This window comes from Cydia fagiglandana, chromosome 2, assembly GCF_963556715.1.
Source record: "Cydia fagiglandana chromosome 2, ilCydFagi1.1, whole genome shotgun sequence".
NCBI lineage: Eukaryota > Metazoa > Arthropoda > Insecta > Lepidoptera > Tortricidae > Cydia > Cydia fagiglandana.
Genome location: NC_085933.1, coordinates 19,358,426 through 19,381,123, shown reverse-complemented (window position 1 = coordinate 19,381,123; position 22,698 = coordinate 19,358,426). Strand labels below are relative to the sequence as shown.

The 22,698-nt window shown below is 40.0% G+C and overlaps 1 protein-coding gene across 1 annotated transcript in view; it reads right to left on the bottom strand.

The window, feature by feature from the left end:
• LOC134678142 (uncharacterized) overlaps window positions 1-20,553 on the bottom strand; it is a 216,110-nt gene extending 195,557 nt beyond the window's left edge. The window contains exon 1 of the mRNA XM_063536603.1: window positions 20,303-20,553. Within this exon, the coding sequence (XP_063392673.1) occupies window positions 20,303-20,317 (15 nt within the window). The 5' untranslated portion in view covers window positions 20,318-20,553. The remainder of the gene's footprint in view (window positions 1-20,302) is intronic.
• Window positions 20,554-22,698: the final 2,145 nt, after the last annotated feature.

The following is a 22,698-nucleotide window of genomic DNA, read 5'->3' as shown; positions in this document are numbered from 1 at the left end:
AATATATAAGTGTTTAGTTTCCTTGAGGGTGGTAGCGGTCCAACCAGGTCTATACTGAGGCACTGAAAGGGCCGACTGCAAACTTTCGCACTTCCCATGAAGCCTGGAGTCGGTTGTTGGCTGTGTTTATAAGCGGCACACACCGAGCAATTGGCGACGTATCGGACTACATCTTCATACATCCGTGGCCAGGAGTAACGAAGTTTTAACCTGTTATACGTTTTAGCGGTACCTAAATGTGCAGCAGTGGGGACTGCATGGTTAGCATGCATGATTTCTTCACGAAATTCCACTGGTATCACCTCTTTCCACTCGAAATCGGTAGTTAAGGCATTCTTTGATTTGGTGTAGCGATAAAGGCGACCATTTAACAATTGATAATTAGGTACCGATCCTGGGTTGGATTCACATTTGTTATAGATCTGCGAATACCAAGGGTCATTATTAGTGGTGTTTGTATCAATTAAACAGATGGGAACTGCCCTTGATAAGGCGTCCGGTACGATATGTTCTGAGCCTCTCCGGTGCTCGATTGTGAAGTTATAAGGTGAGAGACGACAACCCCATCTTTCGAGGCGCCCCGTGGGGTTTTTGAGATTAAGGAACCACTTCAAACTGGCGTGGTCTGTAACAATCCTAAATTGACGACTTCCTTCCAGGTATGGTCTGAAGTGTTCTACAACATTGACCACCGCCAAAGCTTCTCTCTCAGTGGCGGAATAATTTCTTTCTTGAGGCGTGAGGGATCGACTGTAATACGCCAGTGGGTGTTCCTCTCCTTCAAATATTTGTGTCAGAGTTCCCCCGATGCCGAAATCTGAAGCGTCACAGTGAACCGAGAATGATTTGGAGAAGTCTGGGCAGGCTAGAACTGGGGCCGTGGTCATTGCTACTTTTAACTCATTAAAAGCTTGATCCGCTTCTGGGGACCAACGAAAAGGTGGAGCGCCTTTTCGCGTGGACGTTAACTGATTGAGAGGTCCAGCAATGTTGCTGAAATTTTTAATAAATCGGCGGTAATACGACGCCGTACCTAGGAAGCGTTTAACATCTTTCCGACTCTTCGGTATGGGGAAGTCCACCACCGCTTTGACTTTGTCGGGGTCCGTGCGTAAGCCGTACTCGTCTACAAGAAAACCTAGGTACCTTAGTTGCCTACGAAAGAATTTACATTTAGATAGGTTTATTGTAAGGTTAGCATATCGAAGTCGTTCTAGTACGTGGCGAAGTAGGGTTAGATGTTGTGTAAACGTTTCAGAGACAATTATTATGTCGTCTAAGTATATAAAAATACGGCCGTTGTATTCTGGACCAAACAAAATGTCCATCAAGCGTTGCTGAGTTGCTGGGGCTGAGGTAAGGCCGAAACACATTACTTTAAAATGGAACAAACCGCGGCCAGGGACCGTAAAGGCGGTCTTTTCCATGGATTCCTTGGAATCTAAGCCTATTTGCCAAAAGGCTGATTTAAGGTCCAAGGATGACAAATACTTCGCGTTCCCTAGTTGATTAAGAATTTGATTAATTAGTGGTAGGGGGTAAGCGTCGTGTTTGGAAACTTCATTTAGTTTTCGGCTGTCCAGGCAGAATCGAAAGGAGCCATCTGATTTCGGGGCCATGGTCACCGGGTTATTCCATGGACTGCTGCTTGGCTCGACGACATCCAGCTGGAGCATCTCATCTAGCTGTTTATTGAGCTCTGCAAGTTTGTACGGAGATAACATGTAATACCGCTGTTTGATCGGCTTCGCATCTCCTGTATCAATCGAATGCGTTAGCAGATGCGTTCTTCCCAACCCCTTCTCCTCGGCGGATATTGATGCAAATTCTTTAATAATAGTATCTGCCTCACGTTGTTCCTCCGTCGAAAGAGACTCCAAGCCGTGTATGTACCTGACCTCAGAGACGATGTTGTTATGTTCTTCGTTTGATAAGGAACAGGTTCCATTCTTTAGTAGCGCGAGGATATCCCGTCCGAAGCCGAAGGCTATCCAAAAGTTAAGACCGAAAATAAGTTTAGTGTGGACCTCCGGTATCACATGAAACTTTACGACTTGCGTGTTGTTACCTACAAATACGGGCAAGAATACATGGCCCTTGATGGGCGAACGGACTTTGTTCGCCGAGATTATATGAGTTAAACCGTGCGGCGGATGCAGAGTAACTCGACCCTCAAAGTACTTGTCAAAGGTGTCACCACCCAAAATTGTCAACTCCGAGCCAGAATCCATTAGGCCAGAATAGGACATGCCATAAATTTTTACTTTAAGGTATGGTCGCAAGCCTTGTTCATCAGCTTCGTTTATCGAATCTAGTAACTTCAAACTATGGCAAGACTCAAAAACAAAAGTAACAAATGACAACCAAGAGTGCCATTCCTCTCGATCGAACTTAGATGCTTGGTCGTCGGCATGAGAGATCTGTGATTCGCGTACATTGCTGCACGGACCGATTGTATCCTGTAAGGCCCCATTATAAGAATTAGCGGGGAATGTTTCCAAATAAGGATTTGTATCCTGGTAAGTTTCGTTCTGTGGATAAACTACGTTATTTTGTGATAAAGGTGTTATGGGGAATGTAGACGATTTCTCCATACTGTTAGTTGCCTCAGGGTAAATTTCGTTATGCGTGTAAGTTACATTATTTTGCCAAATAGGGGTTGGAGAGGGTACAGTTGGTCCTTCTACACCAAAATCTGCCTTAGGGTAAATTTCATTATGTGGGTAAGTTTCGTTATTTTGACAAATATGGGTCGTGGAGGGTGCAGACGGTGTTTCTGTATAATAATTTGCATTAGGGTAAATTTGGTTATGTGGGTAAGTTACGTTATTTTGCCAAATAGGGGTTGGAGAGGGTACAGAAGGTCCTTCTACACTAGAATCTGCCTTAGGGTAAATTTCATTATGTGGGTAAGTTTCGTTATTTTGACAAATATGGGCCGTGGAGGGTGCAGACGGTGCTTCTGTATAATAATTTGCATTAGGGTAAATTTGGTTATGTGGGTAAGTTACGTTATTTTGCCAAATAGGGGTTGGAGAGGGTACAGAAGGTCCTTCCACACTAAAATCTGCCTTAGGGGAAATTTCATTATGTGGGTAAGTTTCGTTATTTTGACAAATATGGGTCGTGGAAGGCACATACGGTGCTTCTATATAAGAATTTGCATTGGGGTAAATTTGGTTATGTGGGTAAGTTTCGTTATTTTGATAAATACGTGTCGTGGAGGATTGAGTCGGTTCCTCTACACAATAATTAGCATTTGGGTAAATTTCATAATTTGGGTAAGTTACGTTATTTTGCCAAATATGGGCTGTGGGGGCTTTAGGTAGTGCTTCTACACAGTAATTTACATTATGGTAAATTTTGTTAAGTGGGTAAGTCAAGTTATTTTGCGAAATAGGGATTGTGGGGGGTAAAACGGGTAAGGTTATGTAGTTAGTGGGGACAAAAGCGTTAGTAAGGAGGTTTAAGGGGTTAGTTAGGTTAGTAAAGGCCGGATGGGGAAATAATGCGGGAGGGGTAATGTTGTTAGAGGGGTCAAAAGCGTTAGTAAGCGGGTTTAGAGTGTTAGTGAGGTTAGTAAGGGCAGGATAGGGAAGTGAAGTAGGTGGGGTTATGTTAGTGGGGGTAAAAGCATTAGTAAGCGGGTTAAGGGTGTTAGCTTTATTAATTGGCATCGATATGGTATGTAATGGGCGGCATTGGCCTTTTGTTGTCAATGAAGTTGATACAGCATTAGGTGCAAGTAAGTGATGGTTAAGTAGGGTAATGGGTGCTGAAGAGCTAGGGTATTTGTTATTAAAATAACTATTGAGTTGTGTATGGTTTTCTAGAGTGGGCTTTCTGGGATTACTAAATATAGGCGTGCGAATAAATATTCTACTTTTATATTTTTTAGTATTTTTTGTGGAAACCGGATCAGCCATACCCTGACTCGGCGTTATTAGTTTTTTGACGTACTAGGTGTGGACGCACATTTAGGGCAAGTACGGGCTGTTACGTCGTTCTCGCCGCAGCGATAACAAACGAGTTTAGGAGCTGCTTTACAAGTTTTCAAGGTGTGACCGTCCACGCGGCACCGCACACAAAAGTCAGCCGATGCTTGCACTGCCGAGACAGTTTTTGTTGTGAGTGGCTTATAAACCAAATCATGGGCCAGTGACTTACTTAAATCTCTGTCAGGCTCGGCAAAACGTTTGGCGCTTTGAGTGGCGGCCTCTAGCTGCCGACAACGATCTTTAAGTTCACCTATAGATTCTATTTTAAATAATGCCAATTGTTTAGAATAGAATGGTCTGACGTTTTGTACCAATATACTCAATTTCTCGGCCTCTGGTAAGGGTGTCTCTAAACGGGAAAAATAATTAAGCATTACGCTGACATAGTTAACTATTGACTCATCAAAACCCTGCGTCCTAGCACGTATTTCCCTCATAAGTCGGACATTATAATCTAATGGGAGGTAATCACGGATCATCACAGCCTTCAGGTCCGTCCAGCAGTGTACTTGATCACAGATTCCGTTAAACCACGAGGATGCCTCGTCCGTGAATAGTTCGCAGGCGGAGCGAAATAAGGTTGAATCCGGTATGTCACGTGACACACGCACTTGCTCTAACTTACGTAAGAAAGCTTTGACACAGGTCTTGCCATCATATTTTAAATTTAATTTTTGCACCAAATTATGGTGTTTTGTGCATGCTGGTAAGGCCGTAGGATTCGGTTTGTCAACCTCGAGTGCGACATCCCTTGACAATGCACTTCTAAAATTAATCAACACATTGTCAAGGCGAGATAGTAGTTTATCCAACTGATCACTTAATTCACAATGCCTTGAGGCCTCTGATTCAGCTGGTGTTAGGCGGGTTAGACGGTGGTAAAGATGGTGTGCAACCGCCTGTACGCGGTTAAGAAGCTTCAAGGAAGTACGACGCTGTGTTGGTGACTGTAGTTGGTCACGAAGGTCGTCCATTTTTGCAGATATTATGTCCAGTTCTTCCTTGACGTCACCATTGTAATCCGCGACCTCGTCAGTGGGAATCTCCTGATTCAACTTCCGGAGCTGGCTCCGGAGCTCCATCACTGTAGTCAGTGGTACCCCGAGGCGCACCGTCACTTCATACTCGAGTTCATCTTTTTTTAAGAGATTAAAAGCTATTGGACGCTCCTCCAAAGCGGTCTCATTCGCCATTGTTACAGTAGTAAAGGTTATCACTATTAAATATTAAATGTATTTTCCTTATATTTTTCCCCGAAAAGAAATAATTACCTAGTTTATAAGTTTAAGAATGTTATAGCGTTATCGACCAACAACAAGTTTAAGTTCACCAGTTTAGGTATAGCACACTCTTAAAGAGTCAACAAGTAATATGAAATAACATTAAACACAGTGGAAATAATGTTTTCATAAAAATAAAAGTGGATGTAAAGAGTCCTTAAAATAAATACAACTAAAAAAATAAATGTAAACAGTGGATTTTCTTCCCTAAATCAACCTAGTACCGTAAAATGACATGGAAGTGAAATACAACAGTAGGTACTGACTGTGCCAGAAAAAAACATGTGGTTAGACACTCTTGCTAACCAAAACTCAATTAAATTTAAATATTTTTAAAGTAAGTTACATTAAAATACAATAGCACAAAACAACCAAGTTCAAACCTTCGCTGAATTTTGGAGGGAAAGAAGCCAAATATCACCAAACCTATTCGGGCGCCGCTGTAATACTTTTTTTTAAACTAAGGGTCCTGAAGGGGATAAAACAAACAACCCGATAGTGGACAGGTACAATTTAATTGCCGGCCTGGTTAAGTTTACACTTTTGAGCTTAAACACTACTTAACGACTTATTGATAGTAAACTAAATTTATATTTATCTAACCTGGTTTTAATTATTGTTGGTGATACTTGGTCGATTGCGCTATTGGATAGTTAATACTAAAAGGTGAATAGTCCAAAATCGCAGTTTAGGAAAAAGTAGTGAAAGGCTTAGCTGCACTGTAGCGACAGTCGACGGCTCTCTCTCTCGACCAGATGGCCGGAGGTTCCAATAGCTCCGACTCTGGCGGGGCCAGCTGCACAGGTCGACTGGCACAGAATCTGGCCTACCAAAGGCCGCGCCCCTAGTAGACACCTCCTGGAAAATTCCGGGTACGGGATTAGTTCCACTGGCTCAGGTCACGCCAAGAATCTGTGGTCCGTGCCACGTGAGAGTCCGTTTCACATAGGAACAAGGGTTTCCATGCGTAACCCTTTGGGGTTATATTACAGTATAGAATTCAGCGCTACGCGGGATACTTTTATGTGGCCGCATGGCACGCCATACAATTTCTGACAAAAGTATATGAACGACGCCTTACCTGTCGGAGGAAAATCGTCTTGCCGGGGTTTATGAGTGATCGAATATCAACTCCGAAGTGCCCAGGACGCTCCTGGTTCGCCCTTTCGGGAAACGGGTTAACCTCAAGGTACACCTGAGGGCAGGCAAAGATGAGAACGTTGTCCCAATTATTTAATATAAAGCCGAGCCCGGCTAGGTCGGGGAAGAAAATCCAAGTCCCAAAATGGCCGAATCATTCTCCCTCGGTGCCTCCTCTTCGATGTTGCCAGGGTTACAATCCCAAGGCATTTAACAAAACTGACGTGAAATTCTAAATACGGAAATTAGAACAGAGCGTGGTAAACGCTGCTGGACAAGCACGGTATGATATTTTTAAGAAAGGGAAAGGAAGACTCGACAATCTATACATTCCTACCCGTTCATGGAGAATGATAATAATTATTTTGGTAAGAACTAGTTGGCGATCGAACTGGTTTCGAAGGGATTCAGACCTATCTCCCTGGCAACACGGAATCGCTGCCAACTTGACAGTCCATCGACACTATTCGAGACACAGATTTAATCGCCCGTCCGGCTTCATAGAAGTATTTTGTTATCTAAATATTTTTCCATTACAGCTTACATGGCTTATATTTGTAGTCCGTACTGTTTATTTAGGTAATTATCTCAGACACAATTTTTATTTTATTTTATCAACGGCTCAAATGGTTGGATAACTCACAAACTTAAAAGACACACTCAGACTTAATTTTACTTAAACCAGGGAAAATAATCCTGACATTATTTTTATTTAACACCCGAAAGTCGGTACCGTAGACATGTGGTCTACCTAGACTTTTCATAAAACACCCGAAAGTCATTAACCTCAGACAAATAGTCTGCCTAGACTTTTCGTAAAACACCCGAATGTCAGTAACCGCAGACAAGTAGTCTGCCTAGACTTTTCGGAAAACAACCGAATGTCAGTAACCGCAGACAAGTAGTCTGCCTAGACTTTTCGGAAAACAACCGAATGTCAGTAACCGCAGATTCACATGGCCGATATACCAACTTTTCAGAAAAACTCTGAAAGCCATTATTGGAAATGTCCAATACCCTCAAGCTCATGTAGTCTGCCTACCTAGACTTTTCGGAAAACTCGCAATAGTCAGAATGAATTTCCAATACCCTCAAGCTCATGTAGTTTACCTAGACTTTTCGGAAAACGCCCGATAGTCAATGACCGCAGATTCACATGGCCGATATACCAACTTTTCAGAAAAACTCTGATAGTCATTATTGGAAATGTCCAATACCCTCAAGCTCATGTAGTCTACCTAGACTTTTCGGAAAACTCCCGATAGTCAATAACCGTAGATTCACATGGCCGATATAACCAACTTTTCAGAAAACCTCTGAAAGTCATTACTGGACTCTGACTATCACAAACTACACTATCTATCACCTTTTCTCACACTTTTGCCATTTAATCATTTGGTTCACAACCAATGAATGTCTATCTATATCTTATTACATTACAAAATACAGAACCAAAAACTCGAGCATTTTTCAAAGGTGTATTACAATCATACCAGTACTTTAGTGAGATTTCCTTTTTTTTTTTACATACGCATCAGTTAATAATCTCACTCAAGAACGACTATTCAATCATAAATTGACAAACAACATCAAAGTGTTATTTCGTTCTTACATCATTAACACCGCTTAAAGGCAACAGCACTGCAAAGTGATATATTTTTATTATTACTTATAAATACTTTCAATTTTTATTACGTATCTCAACTCAATTTGTAGATACATTTGACAATTTGATATAATGACCACAAAGTTAAATTTATCTTTGGCATAAAAAACTTAATTATGAGCTTTCAAGTATCGAGCGCACCAATGCGCCTATTCAACAAAAAATGTGTTTTGCATTTAAAGAGTCAAACGAGCTACATTTGATCACACATTTGTGAAACAAAAAATTTTTTACGTCTTAACAGCTGTTCTAATGCTTAACTTTGTTATTATTTTATAGCATTGGGTTCGATGTGTGCATTTTGACTTGACCAATGTACTAATGCTTGTGTAGTTATATTTGTTAGCATTAGTTTTAACTTATTAGTATTATATACTTGTGTTGTGACTCAAAACAAAATACTGACACAAATTAATACCTCGCAATTAATTTTAAATTATACTTTTATCAGTTAACTCAAGCAATGCTATGGACCCGGGTATGTCCTTAAACTACGTCCAAACCAGCGGTGGTAGGTCCCGCAAGGGGCCGCCTGGTTTGCTACCACCCTCCCGCCGGAGTCAGGCGCCAAGCAGCCTTGCTGCGTTTCGTCTATGTGCGGGAGTACCAGTGCCTTTGGGGGATGATTGGCTTTCAGTTGTGTTGCATAATGCCGGTTTTTGGATTCTTGAGTGACGTCGGGCCGAGCGGCTCACGCTGGAGGGTAGCGGGATCCGAGGCACGGTCTTGCCGGTGGCCGACCGCAGGAAGTTGGGGGCCCAATTGTACGACAGCCACGTACGAGAGGCTGCCCCGCCACCTAGCGAAAAATCCTGGAATAGCTCCACCGTGCCAGATGGCGACTGGACGGGAGGACCCGGTGGGTTATTTCAGGGGGGCTCGGGCGTCCCCGCAGTCTCCAAGTGAGCTCCTCATTGTCCGGATTAGCTCAAGTGATCCAATTGGTAAACACAACACCTCGACAGGCATTTTTTTCACCCATCCCACACTCCACAAACATGAAGTCGAAAAGGAAAAAGAATAGGGTTAAACACCGGCTGCACTTCCTCCCATTGAAAGTGCACCTCACCAACATCAGGGGGTTGCACTCAAATATCGATCCGGTCCACCACCATCTTGAAACCGAAAAACCGCACCTATTCTTTTTGACGGAGACGCAAATCAAAACCCCAGCGGACGCGTCGTACCTCAACTACCCAGGCTACTCACTGGAACATAAGTTCAGAGCACGTGCTGGGGTCTGTGTGTACGTCCGCGATGACATTTGCTGCAAGCGTCTCCGTTGCTTTGAGGCTGCCGGGTTTTCCATTTTGTGGATTATGGTTGACTCGGGCTCAGAGAAAACTCTGTATGCCTGTGTCTACCGATCGCACAGCGGAAACCAGGAGACAACTAGGCTCTTTGACCACCTTACTGAGATGGCAGATAAAGCCCAACAGCGGTACCCTGCGGCTCAACTCGTATTCCTTGGGGACTTTAACGCCCACCACGAGGAGTGGCTGTTCCCGTTCAAGAATACCTGCCACGCTGGGAGGGAAGCGCGCAAATTTGCTGTATCCCTAAACCTTACCCAGCTGGTAAATGTTGCGACGCGGATACCGGATGTTACTGACCATACACCCAATTGCCTTGACCTTCTGCTGACAACTGATCCAGACAGGCACTCGGTTTCGGTCTCAGCTCCGCTAGGATCGTCCGATCACTGTCTAGTGAAATCCGTGTCGATCCACTCTCCTCCTGATCTCTGCCCTAGGGGCACGAGGAGAGTATGGCGATACGAGTCAGCGGACTGGGATGAGATGCGGCATTTCTTTGCGTCTTTCCCCTGGCAGCAGGTCTGTTTTTCTTCGGGTGACCCCTCTTGTTCTGCTGAGGCTGTTGCTGATGTGATTCGGCAGGGAATGGAATATTTCATTCCGTTCTCCGACCTATCGCTCGATCACAAGACCCGAGCATGGTACAATTCGGACTGTGCTAGAGCCGAGGCCCTTAAGCAGTCTGCATACCAGGCTTGGGTATTAGCCCGCGATACCAAAGCTGGAGCACAGAGGGTTCGCGCGAGGAAAAAAGCCTTTAACTCAGCTGCCAAGTCCTGCAAACGGGTGCTTCAAAAGGCTCGATTCGACCACGTCAGTCGAATAGGGGCCAAACTCGCCTCCTACCCTCCTGGTAGCAAGCGGTTCTGGTCCCTGTCGAAAGCGGTCGAATCCAACTTCTGCCGACCCACATTGCCACCTCTGCAGAAACCTGATGGGACACTGGCCCACTCCGCGACAGAGAAAGCTAACTTGTTTGCTTCTCTGTTTGCGAGCAATTCACGTCTAGATGCAGGCTCAAAACTTCCACCTACGCTACCTCAATGCAGTTCCTCTATGCAGAGAATTGCTATACATCAAAAAGAGGTACGCCGAGCTCTGCAGAATCTTGACGTGAATAAGGCCAATGGACCAGACGGTATACCTGCACGTGTACTAAAGCAGTGTGCGCCTGAGTTGTCTCCTGTACTGACACGCCTGTACCGCCTCTCTCTCCAAACAAGAACGGTGCCGAAATCCTGGAAGCTTGCAAACGTGCAGCCAGTACCTAAGAAGGGTAGTCGTGCTGATCCCTGCAATTACCGACCAATCGCCATTACCTCCATGCTCTGTAAAGTCATGGAAAGGGTACTTAACGGCAAGCTGCTGGCATACCTCGAAGCAAATGATCTGCTCAGTGACCGTCAGTATGGCTTTCGCCGAGGTCGGTCTACTGGGGATCTTTTAGCGTATGTCACGCACTGCTGCGGCGAGGCCATCGAGAGGAACGGTGAAGCGCTTGCTGTTTCACTGGACATCTCGAAGGCCTTTGACAGGGTTTGGCACGCAAGTCTCCTTAGCAAGCTTCCTGCATACGGCATCCCTGCTGACTTTTGTAGCTGGCTATCTGATTTCTTGAGTGAACGGTCGATCAGAGTAGTTATTGATGGCTGCTCTTCGGACCTCATGGCCATTGACGCTGGTGTTCCTCAGGGGTCTGTTCTCTCCGCAACCCTTTTCCTGCTCCACATTAACGACATGCTGCAACCCAGCATTGTAGGTTATGCAGATGACAGTACGGTTGTTGAAAGATATTTGGCTAGTGCAGGGGACAGCAGGGAGGATATACGTTCACAGAGAGAGGCCATGGTTGAGCGAATGAACTTGACCCTTAGTCTCGTTTCCCAGTGGGGTGATGACAATCTGGTCACGTTCAATGCCTCCAAAACGCAGACGTGTCTATTTTCCGCAAAACGGAGTCCATTCGACCTGACTCCTTCTTTCCGGGGTGCATCTGTACCTATTGCCGACAGTCTGGAACTCCTCGGCATGGAGCTGAGTTCAGTCCTCAGCTTCGGCAGCTTCATTGAGTCTAAAGCTCAAACTGCGGCCAGAAAGCTGGGCGTCCTAAATAAGGTGAAGCGATACTTCACACCTGGACAGCTTCTAACACTTTACAAAGCTCAAGTCCGGTCGTGTATGGAGTATTGCAGCCACCTGTGGGATGGCTCAGCTAAATACCAACTCGCCGCTTTGGACTCAGTGGAGCGCAGAGCCAGGAGGATGATTGGCGACAAGAAGCTAACGGCTAAGCTTCAGTCTTTGGCCCATCGGCGGAAAGTCGCCAGCCTGTCGGTATTCTACAGGCTGCACTTCGGGGAGTGTGCCCAAGAGCTACACGAGCTTATACCACCGTCCCCATTCTACCATCGGACTTTTAGACGCACGGCCGGTTTCCATCCTTACATGGTAGATATTCCACCAATTCGCACGAAGCGCTTTGCTTCTACTTTCCTTATGCGAACTGCCAAGGAATGGAATTCCCTGCCGGCGTCTATATTTCCGTGTTCTTATAACCCGGCAACCTTCAAATCAAGAGTGAACAGGCACCTTCTGGGCGAGCTCGCTCCATCGTAGGCCACGTCTACGCCTCGGCTAGTCTGTGGCCATGAGTAAGCCCATTCATAATAAAAAAAAAAAAAAAAAACAAAGGGAATGAAAAAATGGTAGTAACATAACCATTTAACCATACGTACCACACCTTACACTTACTGATAATGTGTAAGTCAATGCCATCTTTGGATATTCGCCGACATGAATGTCATCATATTAATTAAGATGCTGTCATTTCAGATTTGCTGATTAGTTTGATTGACAACAAATTTTTAGTAGACGGATGATAGCCACGTAGCATCCACGCCGACCAAAATTTACTCGTAGTTATTAATGTTGTCACTCGCCGTTACCATCACTTCGTCGCATATGTTGAGGGTTGTATAGTTAAGGCTCTTATCTGGTCTTGACGATATGACGATATTCCTTACTTATGGAACAAATCTTTTGTTGTTGTACGTTGACAATTGTTATTCAAACACGTACTGTGATATAATCACGTTTTCTTCTGGTGATATTTTTATGATATAAGTAGGAGGCAAACCAGCAGACTAGATGCTAAACAGTAGCTCATGGTATGCAAATCCCAGTAATCTGCTGTTAATATCAGTTTGCACACTGATTCGTCGAAAACTTGAACATGTTGAATAAAGTTCTCCTCTTCCGATTTTAAATTAATAATTTGACTCTTTAAAACTAGCGGCGACGCCATTCTTTTTCTTTATAACTTTTCAGATCCACTTCCTGTTTGGAAGTGTCCTTTTTCATCGAATGCAAAGGAAAACGTTTAGATAGCTTTTTAAATTTCGAATGTGTAACTCCGCACCCTGTACGTATCACCACTAAAAGGGTTCATGTTCCATTTTATATTTAAATCGTTCACATTCACATAAATAAAAATAACACTTATAAGTACAGTCCACGAGCCACGAATCTCACTACACTATTTACAAAAGTCCAATTAAATGTGTCTGGGCCCATAACCTATTAGATTTGGGCTATTAATTAAAAAGGCACATAGCGATTTATAAGAGTTGGAATTTATTATCGCAATATTGTAAGGCAAGGTGTGCTCCTATTCATAGCTACCAAGGTACTAAAGCACAAGCGAAGTCCTTAAGATTAGGAACTATGGGCTGTTGTTTTTTATTCAATAGTTTACATGTGTGAAAGAGAAAGTATAACAATATACTTGTATGAGTGAGATAGATTTAGTTTTGTTAATTCCAACATAAAAGATATCTAATAGATGTCTATGGGCCTGATTCGGATTTTGAAATAGATATATTTTGTATTAGATATCGTTTAGACATCACCAATATACGATAACGATATGTTTAAGATCTAACCTGTCAAATTAGACATTTGCGCGATTCTGGAACTCTTGAACGATTTCCACAGGATATGACTTAGAGATCCAATTCACATCTGATAGATATCTTACTCTATATAACGTAAAAGTGACATTGGTTGCCCGAATTGCGCTGCAAAAGAGAACTAGTTGATATCTAAACTATAACGTATCTAGAATGGATCTAGTGCGTGTCGTCTCTTGTGAATATCTTGAAGTTCGAATACTGCAGTATGTCAAAATCCGAATCGGGCCCCGTGGTTATTTTTTAAAAGCCGCAGACTCATCAGCGTTGAGCGGCAGATGTGCTCGTGAGAAATGACGTGGGATAAGTTTAATTTATAAACAGCGATGAATAATTTACGCTATCCGTTTAATGTGGCCGGAGTTGGAACATATCAATCTACCTAGAATAGATTTGCCAGCCACAAGCATATATACATCTGCTACTTTATTTACGTAGCAAGCATGTAGCAAATAAGATACACAGCTGTTTCTTGCCTCCTGCCTTCGAGAAACACCGCCGCGCCGTGGTTCTTACTCAGATCTTATTCGCTTAAAGCAACCAATACAACGCTAATCTATCTATATATATAAATGCAAGTGTCCTGACTGACTGATTCATCAACGCAGAGCCGAAACTAAAAAAGCCAGGAAGTTGAAATTTGCACACCAGATTGCATTTATAAAGTGAACAAGAGATAAGAAGCGATTTTGAGAAATTCAACCCCTAAGGGGTTAAAAAGGGGATGAAAGTTTGTATGGGGTTAAAGTTTTCTTTTAAGCTAGGAATTTGAAACTTCGTAAAAAGATATATTATTAAAATACAAGAAAACTAATTTCAGCGTTTTTGAAAATTCATCCCCTAAGGTGGTGAAAAAGGGGTTGAAAGTTTGTATGGTTATCAAAAATTTTTTCGAGTGGTGAACTTGAATCTTTTTATTTAGGGATATTATTAGAAGACAGGAAAAGTAAATTCAGCGTTTTGTTAAATTCATCCCCTAACAGGATTAAAAAGGGGTTGAAAATTTTAATCTATTACAAATGCTTTGAAACTTCGAAAGGCATAATAGCCGATTACAAAAAAAAGTGATTGCAACGTTTTTGGAAATTCAACCCCTAAGGGGGTTAAAAAGGGGATGAAAGTTTGTCTTCGGGTGCAAATTTTATTTTAAGCTAGGAACTTGAAACTTTGTAAAAAAGTATCAAATTCAAATACAAGAAAGCTAATTTCAGTGTTTTAGAAAATTCATCCCCCAAGGTGGTGAAAAAGGGGTTGAAAGTTTGTATGTATATCAAAAAATTTTTCGAGCGCGGGACTTGAATCTTTGTATTTGGGGATATTATTAGAAGAAAATAAAAAAAATTCAGCGTTTTGTAAAATTCATCCCCTAACAGGGTTAAAAAGGGGATGAAAGTTTATATGGGGTTAAAGTTTTCTTTTGAGATAGGAATTTGAAACTTCGTTAAAAGATATATTATTAAAATACAAGAAAATTCATCCCCTAAGGTGGTGAAAAAGGGGTTGAGAGTTTGTATGGATTTAAAAAAATTTTTCGAGTGTGCGACTTGAATCTTTGTATTTATGGATATTATTAGAAGACAGGAAAAGTAATTTCAGCGTTTTGTAAAATTCATCCTTTAACAGGGTTGAAAGGGGTTGAAAGTTTGAATCCATTACTAATGCTTTGAATATTCTTAGAAAGGCATAATAGCCGATTACAAAAAAAGTAATTGCAACGTTCTTGGAAATTCAAACCCTAAGGGGGTTAAAAAGGGGATGAAAGTTCGTCTTTGGGTGCAAATTTCATTTGAAGCTAGGAACTTCAAACTTTGTAAAAACATTTTAAATTAAAATACATGAAAACTAATTTTAGCGTTTTTGAAAATTCATCCCCTATGGTGGTGAAAACGGGGTTGAAAATTTGTATGGATATCAAATATTTTTTCGAGCGCCGAATTTGAATCTTTGTATTTGGGGATATTATTAGAAGACAATAAAAGTAATTTCAGCGATTTGTAAAATTCTTCCTCTAACAGGGTTAAAATGGGGTTCAAAGTTTGAATCCATTACAAATGCTTTGAAACTTCTTAGAAAGACATAATAGCCGATTACAAAAAAAAGTAATTGCAACGTTTTAGGAAATTAAACCCCTAAGGGGGTTAAAAAGGGGATGAAAGTTCGTCTTGGGGTGTAAATTTAATTTTAAGCTAGGAACTTGAACTTTTTGCAAATAAAAGGTATTAAATTAAAAAACATGAAAACTAATCCAAGCATTTTCGAAAATCATCCCCCAAGGTGGCGAGAAAGGGGTTAAAAGTTTGTATCGAGATCCGATATGGTGTGAGTGCGGAACTTGAATCTTTGTATAACGGCATAGGTACCTATTATGAGAATACAAGAAAAGTAATTTCAGCAACCAACATCAAAATCCACTTGACTCAAAAACTTCATACAACTTGCTAAAAAAGAAAAGTACTTAATTTCAACATTGCTTGGATATCCAATAATTTTCATATGAAAATCATAGGTACTAAAGATGTAAAATGTTGAAGATAAGATTCCACGCGGACGAAGTCGCGGGCAACAGCTAGTCTAATATAAGTACGAGTGAGATGCTTGGGCAAAATATGTCAAAATAAGAATAAAAATAACTTTATGAAAGTCCCCCGCCGCGTTTGTCTGTTTTTGTGTAACTAAAAAACTACTGAACGGATTTTCATGCGTTTTTCAATCAATAGAGTGAATATTGAGAAAGGATAAAGTAAGGGTCGCTAGTATGTTATAAATAAAAAAAATTGGTTTTCTCAATTTGAAAATTTTTCTCTCTCCGACTATATAAATACGAATGAGATCCAGTTATGACTGAACTGAAAATGAAAACCAATTTACAGCGATTTGTGAATTGGAATCAGGCTCCCAGTTCCTATTTCAGTTAATTTATCGCGATTTGAATACGTATGTATGTACATGGCTTACTGGCATAGCTACGATTGACACCACCAATTATTTGTTTAATTTTAATAGTACGATTTCAGTGCCCGGCAATAATTTGGTTATCAAATCTAAAATAAGCAGGTGATACCGATGACAGTTCCTTCGAAAAAATTGATTTTGACTTAGATTACCTATTCCCACAATCTGCGTTCATATTTTTTATGTAGCTAAGATACCTAACTTTTATATGCAGAGTCAAAAACATTTGTTAGGTATGTACCCTACATATAACCTTCATGAACAAAATGTTCATATTTAAGTAAAAACTGGTACAATATAGCATATAACCAACTCTCCCCTAATATGTAATTATTCGCCTAAGTATACTTACATAGGCGAATAATTACAGCAAGTGAGCACAGTTTATTTAATCACAAATGCTGAAAAGTATTGAAATATTTGAGCTATATTCTTAGCATAGTAGGTTCCACACAAAACCTTAAGGTACGGGTAAACTGATTTTAATCCACCAACTTCCTGGACAATGAGTGCCGAAATTGCCTGAGAAGACATTCACAGGTCTCGCGATTTAAGATAAGTCGGTAGGAGGGACGATTTGGGCTCCATTCTGGGCCTTGATGTCATTTTGTCTGCTTCAATCTAGCTGTGTGTGAGCAGGAGGGAGAAACGATTGAAATGCAGGGTGCGGTGTTTGGGATGAAGATATTGTGGAGTAATGGGCATTTTGGATGAGTTTAATAAAACAGTGTTTCGGCCAGATATTTTGAGAGATCGGCTTATTATTAAAACCAGGGACCCGCCCCAGCTTCGCACGGTTTAACGAATTATACACCTAAACCTTCCTCAAGAAACACTCTGTTAATAGGTACCTAACAACTGCATGAAAATTCGTTCAGTAGTTTTTGAGTTTATCGCGAACATACAAACAGACAGACGTAGCGGGGGACTTTGTTTTATAATTGGCGGTCTAGCATGAGTTGCGTTCTCGCGCGCGACTCCATCCATCAAGCGCGACTTCAAGTATGGACTAGACCACCTGGTGTAGTGATTAGAATACGCCTGTCAGTGAGCGCTGCTCATAAGCAGTGAGCTTGAATATGGAGACCTAGGTTCTCCGAAACGTGTCGTGCGAGTAACCAAAAATACGTGAGTTAAATCGTAAAGTATGTAAGTATAAGAAACTCAACCTAAGGTGAAAATAAGGTTGAAAGTTCTAACGATTTCTACGGGAATGAAATTACATGTGGAAGGTAATGATTTGAACACTAGGTAGTCCTATTATACATTTAAAAGTGGAAAAATTACTGTCTTAGTTCTGCCATATATGCCACAAAGCCCTCATCCATAGCCAGCCAATCTTTCCGCCATATTGGGTCTAGGAAACCCTAGCGACATCTACATTAAGAGCGTTTCACTTCTTAAACACACTAATTTCGTTTTAAATTTATTTTAAGCTTCACAGCATCGTTCGCAGTCGTTTCTGCTTGTTGAAAATCAAACCTACCTATTGTGTTGGTCGATATGTCGGCGGCCGGTCGTAAGATCAGGCAGATCGTAATGTTCCTGTGTAATGTTTTGACGATAGTCACATTAAACAATAATAATAATATATTTATTTAGAAAACATAGTCATACATTTAACATTAGGTCAAGAATATCTTATACGATTTTCCAATCATCTTTGATTTCTTGCATGTCAGATATCCTGTCGAAATATAATGTTCGATCAGAGTCCAATGAAGTTATTTTGAAGGTTCTTGCATCGGCTTGAGTAACAGGAGTGAATAGTGTCATCATTAGTAATAGAGAGTAACATAAAAGTGACATCCAGGACGTCTTGCGGGATCTCGAGGAGGGGTTTGCATTGATAGAGGGGGGCGATGAGTGGTTATCGTTGTAATTTCTAACATTGCAGTAAAAACTCGCTTCTTATATTTGACATCTTTTCGTTGGTGTTTCGGCACCTCTCCTTACATTTGACATAATTTGACATTCCTTGACAATTCATTGGCATTCGATATTGACATTCATTTTACATAATTTTGGTTTATTTAATTACCAAATTATAAACCAATATATAGGTAGGATAGGTCCGTTAGGTTGCTTCATATGCCCGATGGGCAAACCGCCCAGAAATAGGAGGCCCGCGTAGCGGGGCTCCGTCGACTCAAAGAACGGGTCAAAGATTTTCACGTTTCACGATATGCCAAGGAATTTCACGATATCTGATCTTACGATCAGCCGCCGACAGATATATTAAATCACTAGTTTCCACTCCTCCCTCTAAATAATTATAACATCTCAAGAAAATTAACGTATGCGTACATCAAATTTAAAGGCCTTTTGAGTAAGTCGTTAAAAATTAGTACGGAGAGGATAAGCGTAACCCGCGGGCCCTCAATATTAGCATTAACATCGCCCTCATAAAAGCGGCGAGCCCTTTGTTTCGCCATACACGCAAACTCACATAATTGGACACTTCTATTAGCTCTTATAACCACTAAATAGGGTTCGTATTGTCTAATTGTAACTGCAAAATGTATGTTGGTGCGGAATAGTCTCGAAACGTGAAAGCAAGTTGATTTGATTATGCATTCCTTTCTCTATTTGACGGTCCTTTGTTCTTTTCGCTCATTGTGTGTCTCAATTGTATAATCATAGTGTTTTAGAATAAACACTATGATATTATCCTAAAAACCCTGCATTACACTAAAAGCGAATCAAAAAGAAAGTTTTGTTAACTGATTATCTTATTCGAATCTAGGTTATTTGGCATGCCAAAGGCATATTGGTCTCTTTATACTTTCAACACGTCAAATTCATAGTTAGACATTCAGTGTTAGTTATAAGTTTTATAGCATTATTTAAAGTTTATTATTTTAATGTAGAAACACCCGTAAAAGTGTTATTAATAACAAATAATAATAAGCTAACAAATCAATAGAAATGATCTCCACGAACGGCGGGTTCTGTTTCTTTGTATTTTGTTATTCATAAAACTTTACGGGCTTGATTTTTAGTAACATTATGTTCTATCATATTCTTACAAATCCATAAATCAAAAGGACATATAGAGACAAACGATTCATAGCTAATTCAGGCTAGTAACGCGTTTATGAATAACTACATTTATTTATTGACGTAACTGGGCGTTTTCAGAAATAAATATTGAAAACCTGATTCTTTCACATCTGGACGTTCTTGGGCTCATTCTACTCGAATCGACAGCATTCTCCATCCCACCATTAAATAAAGATGTCCCAAAATGTCCATTCCATTACGTCACGTTTTAGTATGAAAAATTTCTTCACTTGTATGTGCGTGACGTAGTGGAATGTACAATTTTCATAAAAAAAATTGACACATTTTATTTTATCATCAGAATGGAATATGCTAGTGATTCTGAGTTGAAAGAACCCAAAAACACCGGGATCTGTGAGAATCGGGTTTTCGATATTTATTTCTGAAAACGCCCAACTTAAAAATAATGTCAAAATTTTATTAAGTAGGTATTATTCAAATTTAAGGTTGACACCCCAACTCAAAATTCGACGTCAGTGTCATTAGATCCCACCGCGCATGTCACTCGTGGCTGGTAAAAACAACTGAGCATCGACAAGGCTGCCAGTAATTCCATATGGGCACAGATTACTTAAGACGTAGAACCACTGATCAATGTATTTTTGCAAATCAATTATTGATTCCAAATAATTGATTTGCAAAAATACAGTAATAAAAACTGTTACAACTATTCAGGACCAGTGTGTATTTTGGTTGCAATCAAGCGTGCAAATAATAACAAAATTGGAATCAAGACATTAAAATAAACAATTAGAAAAAGTCAGTCCGTAGCCATAAAACAATAAAAATAATTAAACACGTGTCGTATATATTACAAATACTTAGTAATACGTAGTAAACGATGTCAGCCAATATGATATGTAGGTAATTTATTTTATCTAAGTATTTTAGTATCAGTGACTAGTAAAAGTAGTCAAACATCAAACATCAACATTTATTCAGCAAATAGGCCACAAGGGCACTTTTACACGTCAACATTGAATTTACATAAAAGCAAAAATAATAACATCAACAATTTTATAAAATAAAACTAACAATTCAATCTAACGTATTACAATTACTAAGAGATGTATATGGTCTCTTAATGTCGAATTACATACAAAATACAGATAAAAAAACACACACAAAAAAAATCTATAATATTTAGAGGTGTAAATGTCTCTAGGTGTCAGAACTATAAGATTATATAGTTTATCAAGTTATCCTTAGAGATGTATAAGGTCTCCAAGAGTCAATATCCTGTATAATTAATACATTCATTAAAAGAAAAGAAACATACGAGAACAGAATGAGGCGTCTCACTGTAATTAATTAATAAAAGTTACTAAGTATAGTATATATACCGTAACATCGGGGTACTTTAGCTCATGGGGGTTACTTTGTCCCAAAACGAAAAAAAGATTGAACTTCCTGTCACGCTGCACGTCAGGACCTATCGATGTATTTTGCGCTATTCATCGATAGATGACCGTATGGGGCGGTGGGTAGAAACAGTTTCACGTTAACAACGCTGATTGGTCAGTCCATAATTTCGGTCACAAGTTGTTACCTATAAACTACGCGATTCTATAATGTGCAAACTTTTTCTCGAAACAAAGAAAGCAAATAAGTTTAAGTGTTTGATTGTTATTAATCGTAACAGATATGTATCTAGGATCCTAATGTGATATAAATCATAGAATTTAAGACATTATTGTGAGAAGTATATGTTATTGAAAATCAAAGTATTCTTTGGCTATCGTTTTCGGGTTTCTTTGACCCATGGAAAACATTTCCTTCAGAGAGAACAGCGACGCAGATATAGTCTCGCTTCATCTACTGAAGCTCTCATAACGGCACGAGATCAATCTGCTAACTAAGAAGACAATTTACTATTGACGCAGGTTATAAATCGCGATCCCAGGAACAGCAGCCAGTGGTTCGTCCTGTGCTGGAGCACTGGATGAACCACAGGCTCAGGTTTCAAAGACAGATTCTCTAGATTGTAATGGAATTAATGAAAACAAAGATAAAGAACATCTGCCGCATAAGTTTAATATCTTATAAAATGATTATCAATTTTTAAGACTGATTAGTTACAGTCGACTGTTAACTAGGTGCCTACCTAGTAAAATAATTCTATAGGAAAACTAATTTTTCATATGATAATTATAGTTATACACGTTAACTATTTCTAATGATTATGATTATGATCGATAAGTTTAGAAGGTTTTTCTGATTATTTTGGCAAAGTTTTTATTAAAAAATCATGTTTAATAGATTTATTACTTTGTGTTGATTAGTTTGCTTTTTTAGTGTAATAAAAACAAATGTATCTTACTACTATGTCCTTATTTGATATACATGTGTATTGTGTAATAAATTTAAACATCTTTCTTTGCGCTTTTATTGCAAACCGTTGCGTTGTACTCAATGAAAAATCGATGGCCAAAGAAACCCGCTTGAAAGCGTAACTTTGGCTCAAACTTTGCGAAAATTTAAAAAATATTTAGAGGTTGATTTATTAAGTTTTACGTATGTGCATGAGTTGATTATACCCACAATTAAATACCTATGAGTATAAAAGTGTCATAATGCGATTAAAATTGAAGTGCTCAAACGAAAAGTAAAAAGTATCTTGATTTTGGGACAAAGTACCCCGATGTTACGGTAGCTAATAGCTCGTGTTAGCTTAACAGACCAGTCTCCACAAACAGCACCCGTTCACGAGTATGACGCGTATCTCAGTATTTATAAGTTAATTAATAATAGTAAATTAATTAAGACTATCATCCATATAAAGCCGCGTAATAAGTGGCGCTATGGTTTAAATATTGTTTTTCTACAAGTATCCCAACAGGACTGTAACATTTTATATTTTAGAAAATTAAGTGCTAAGTATTTTTTGTATTTTAGATAAGTGCTAAGAATACTCATATTGTCTCGAAACGTGAAACCGGATTTTCCTGTTTGTCTATTCCTCAGTACTTTCCTACGCCCCAAAGTTTATATTCTTGCTGGATTTAAGCGTATTATTCCAAGATTTGTCTTGGTTGTAGGAGTGGGGTAGGAAATAAGAAATATCTTAATTGTGAAAATAAGTACCAGTCACTATGATAATTAGGTGACATTGCAATTTACTATTGTAAAATCAGGGTGAATTAACATTAAACACAGTGTTATAAATCACTGCCGTATTGGAACAATGAGATACTCGTACGTCAAATACTATATATTAAAATGATATGGATTGGATATGTCAGTGTCAAAAGTGTTCTTTTTCCTTGAATAAACGTCAATTTTGACACTGCTTAATGAATTTTGGGCTGCGATCCT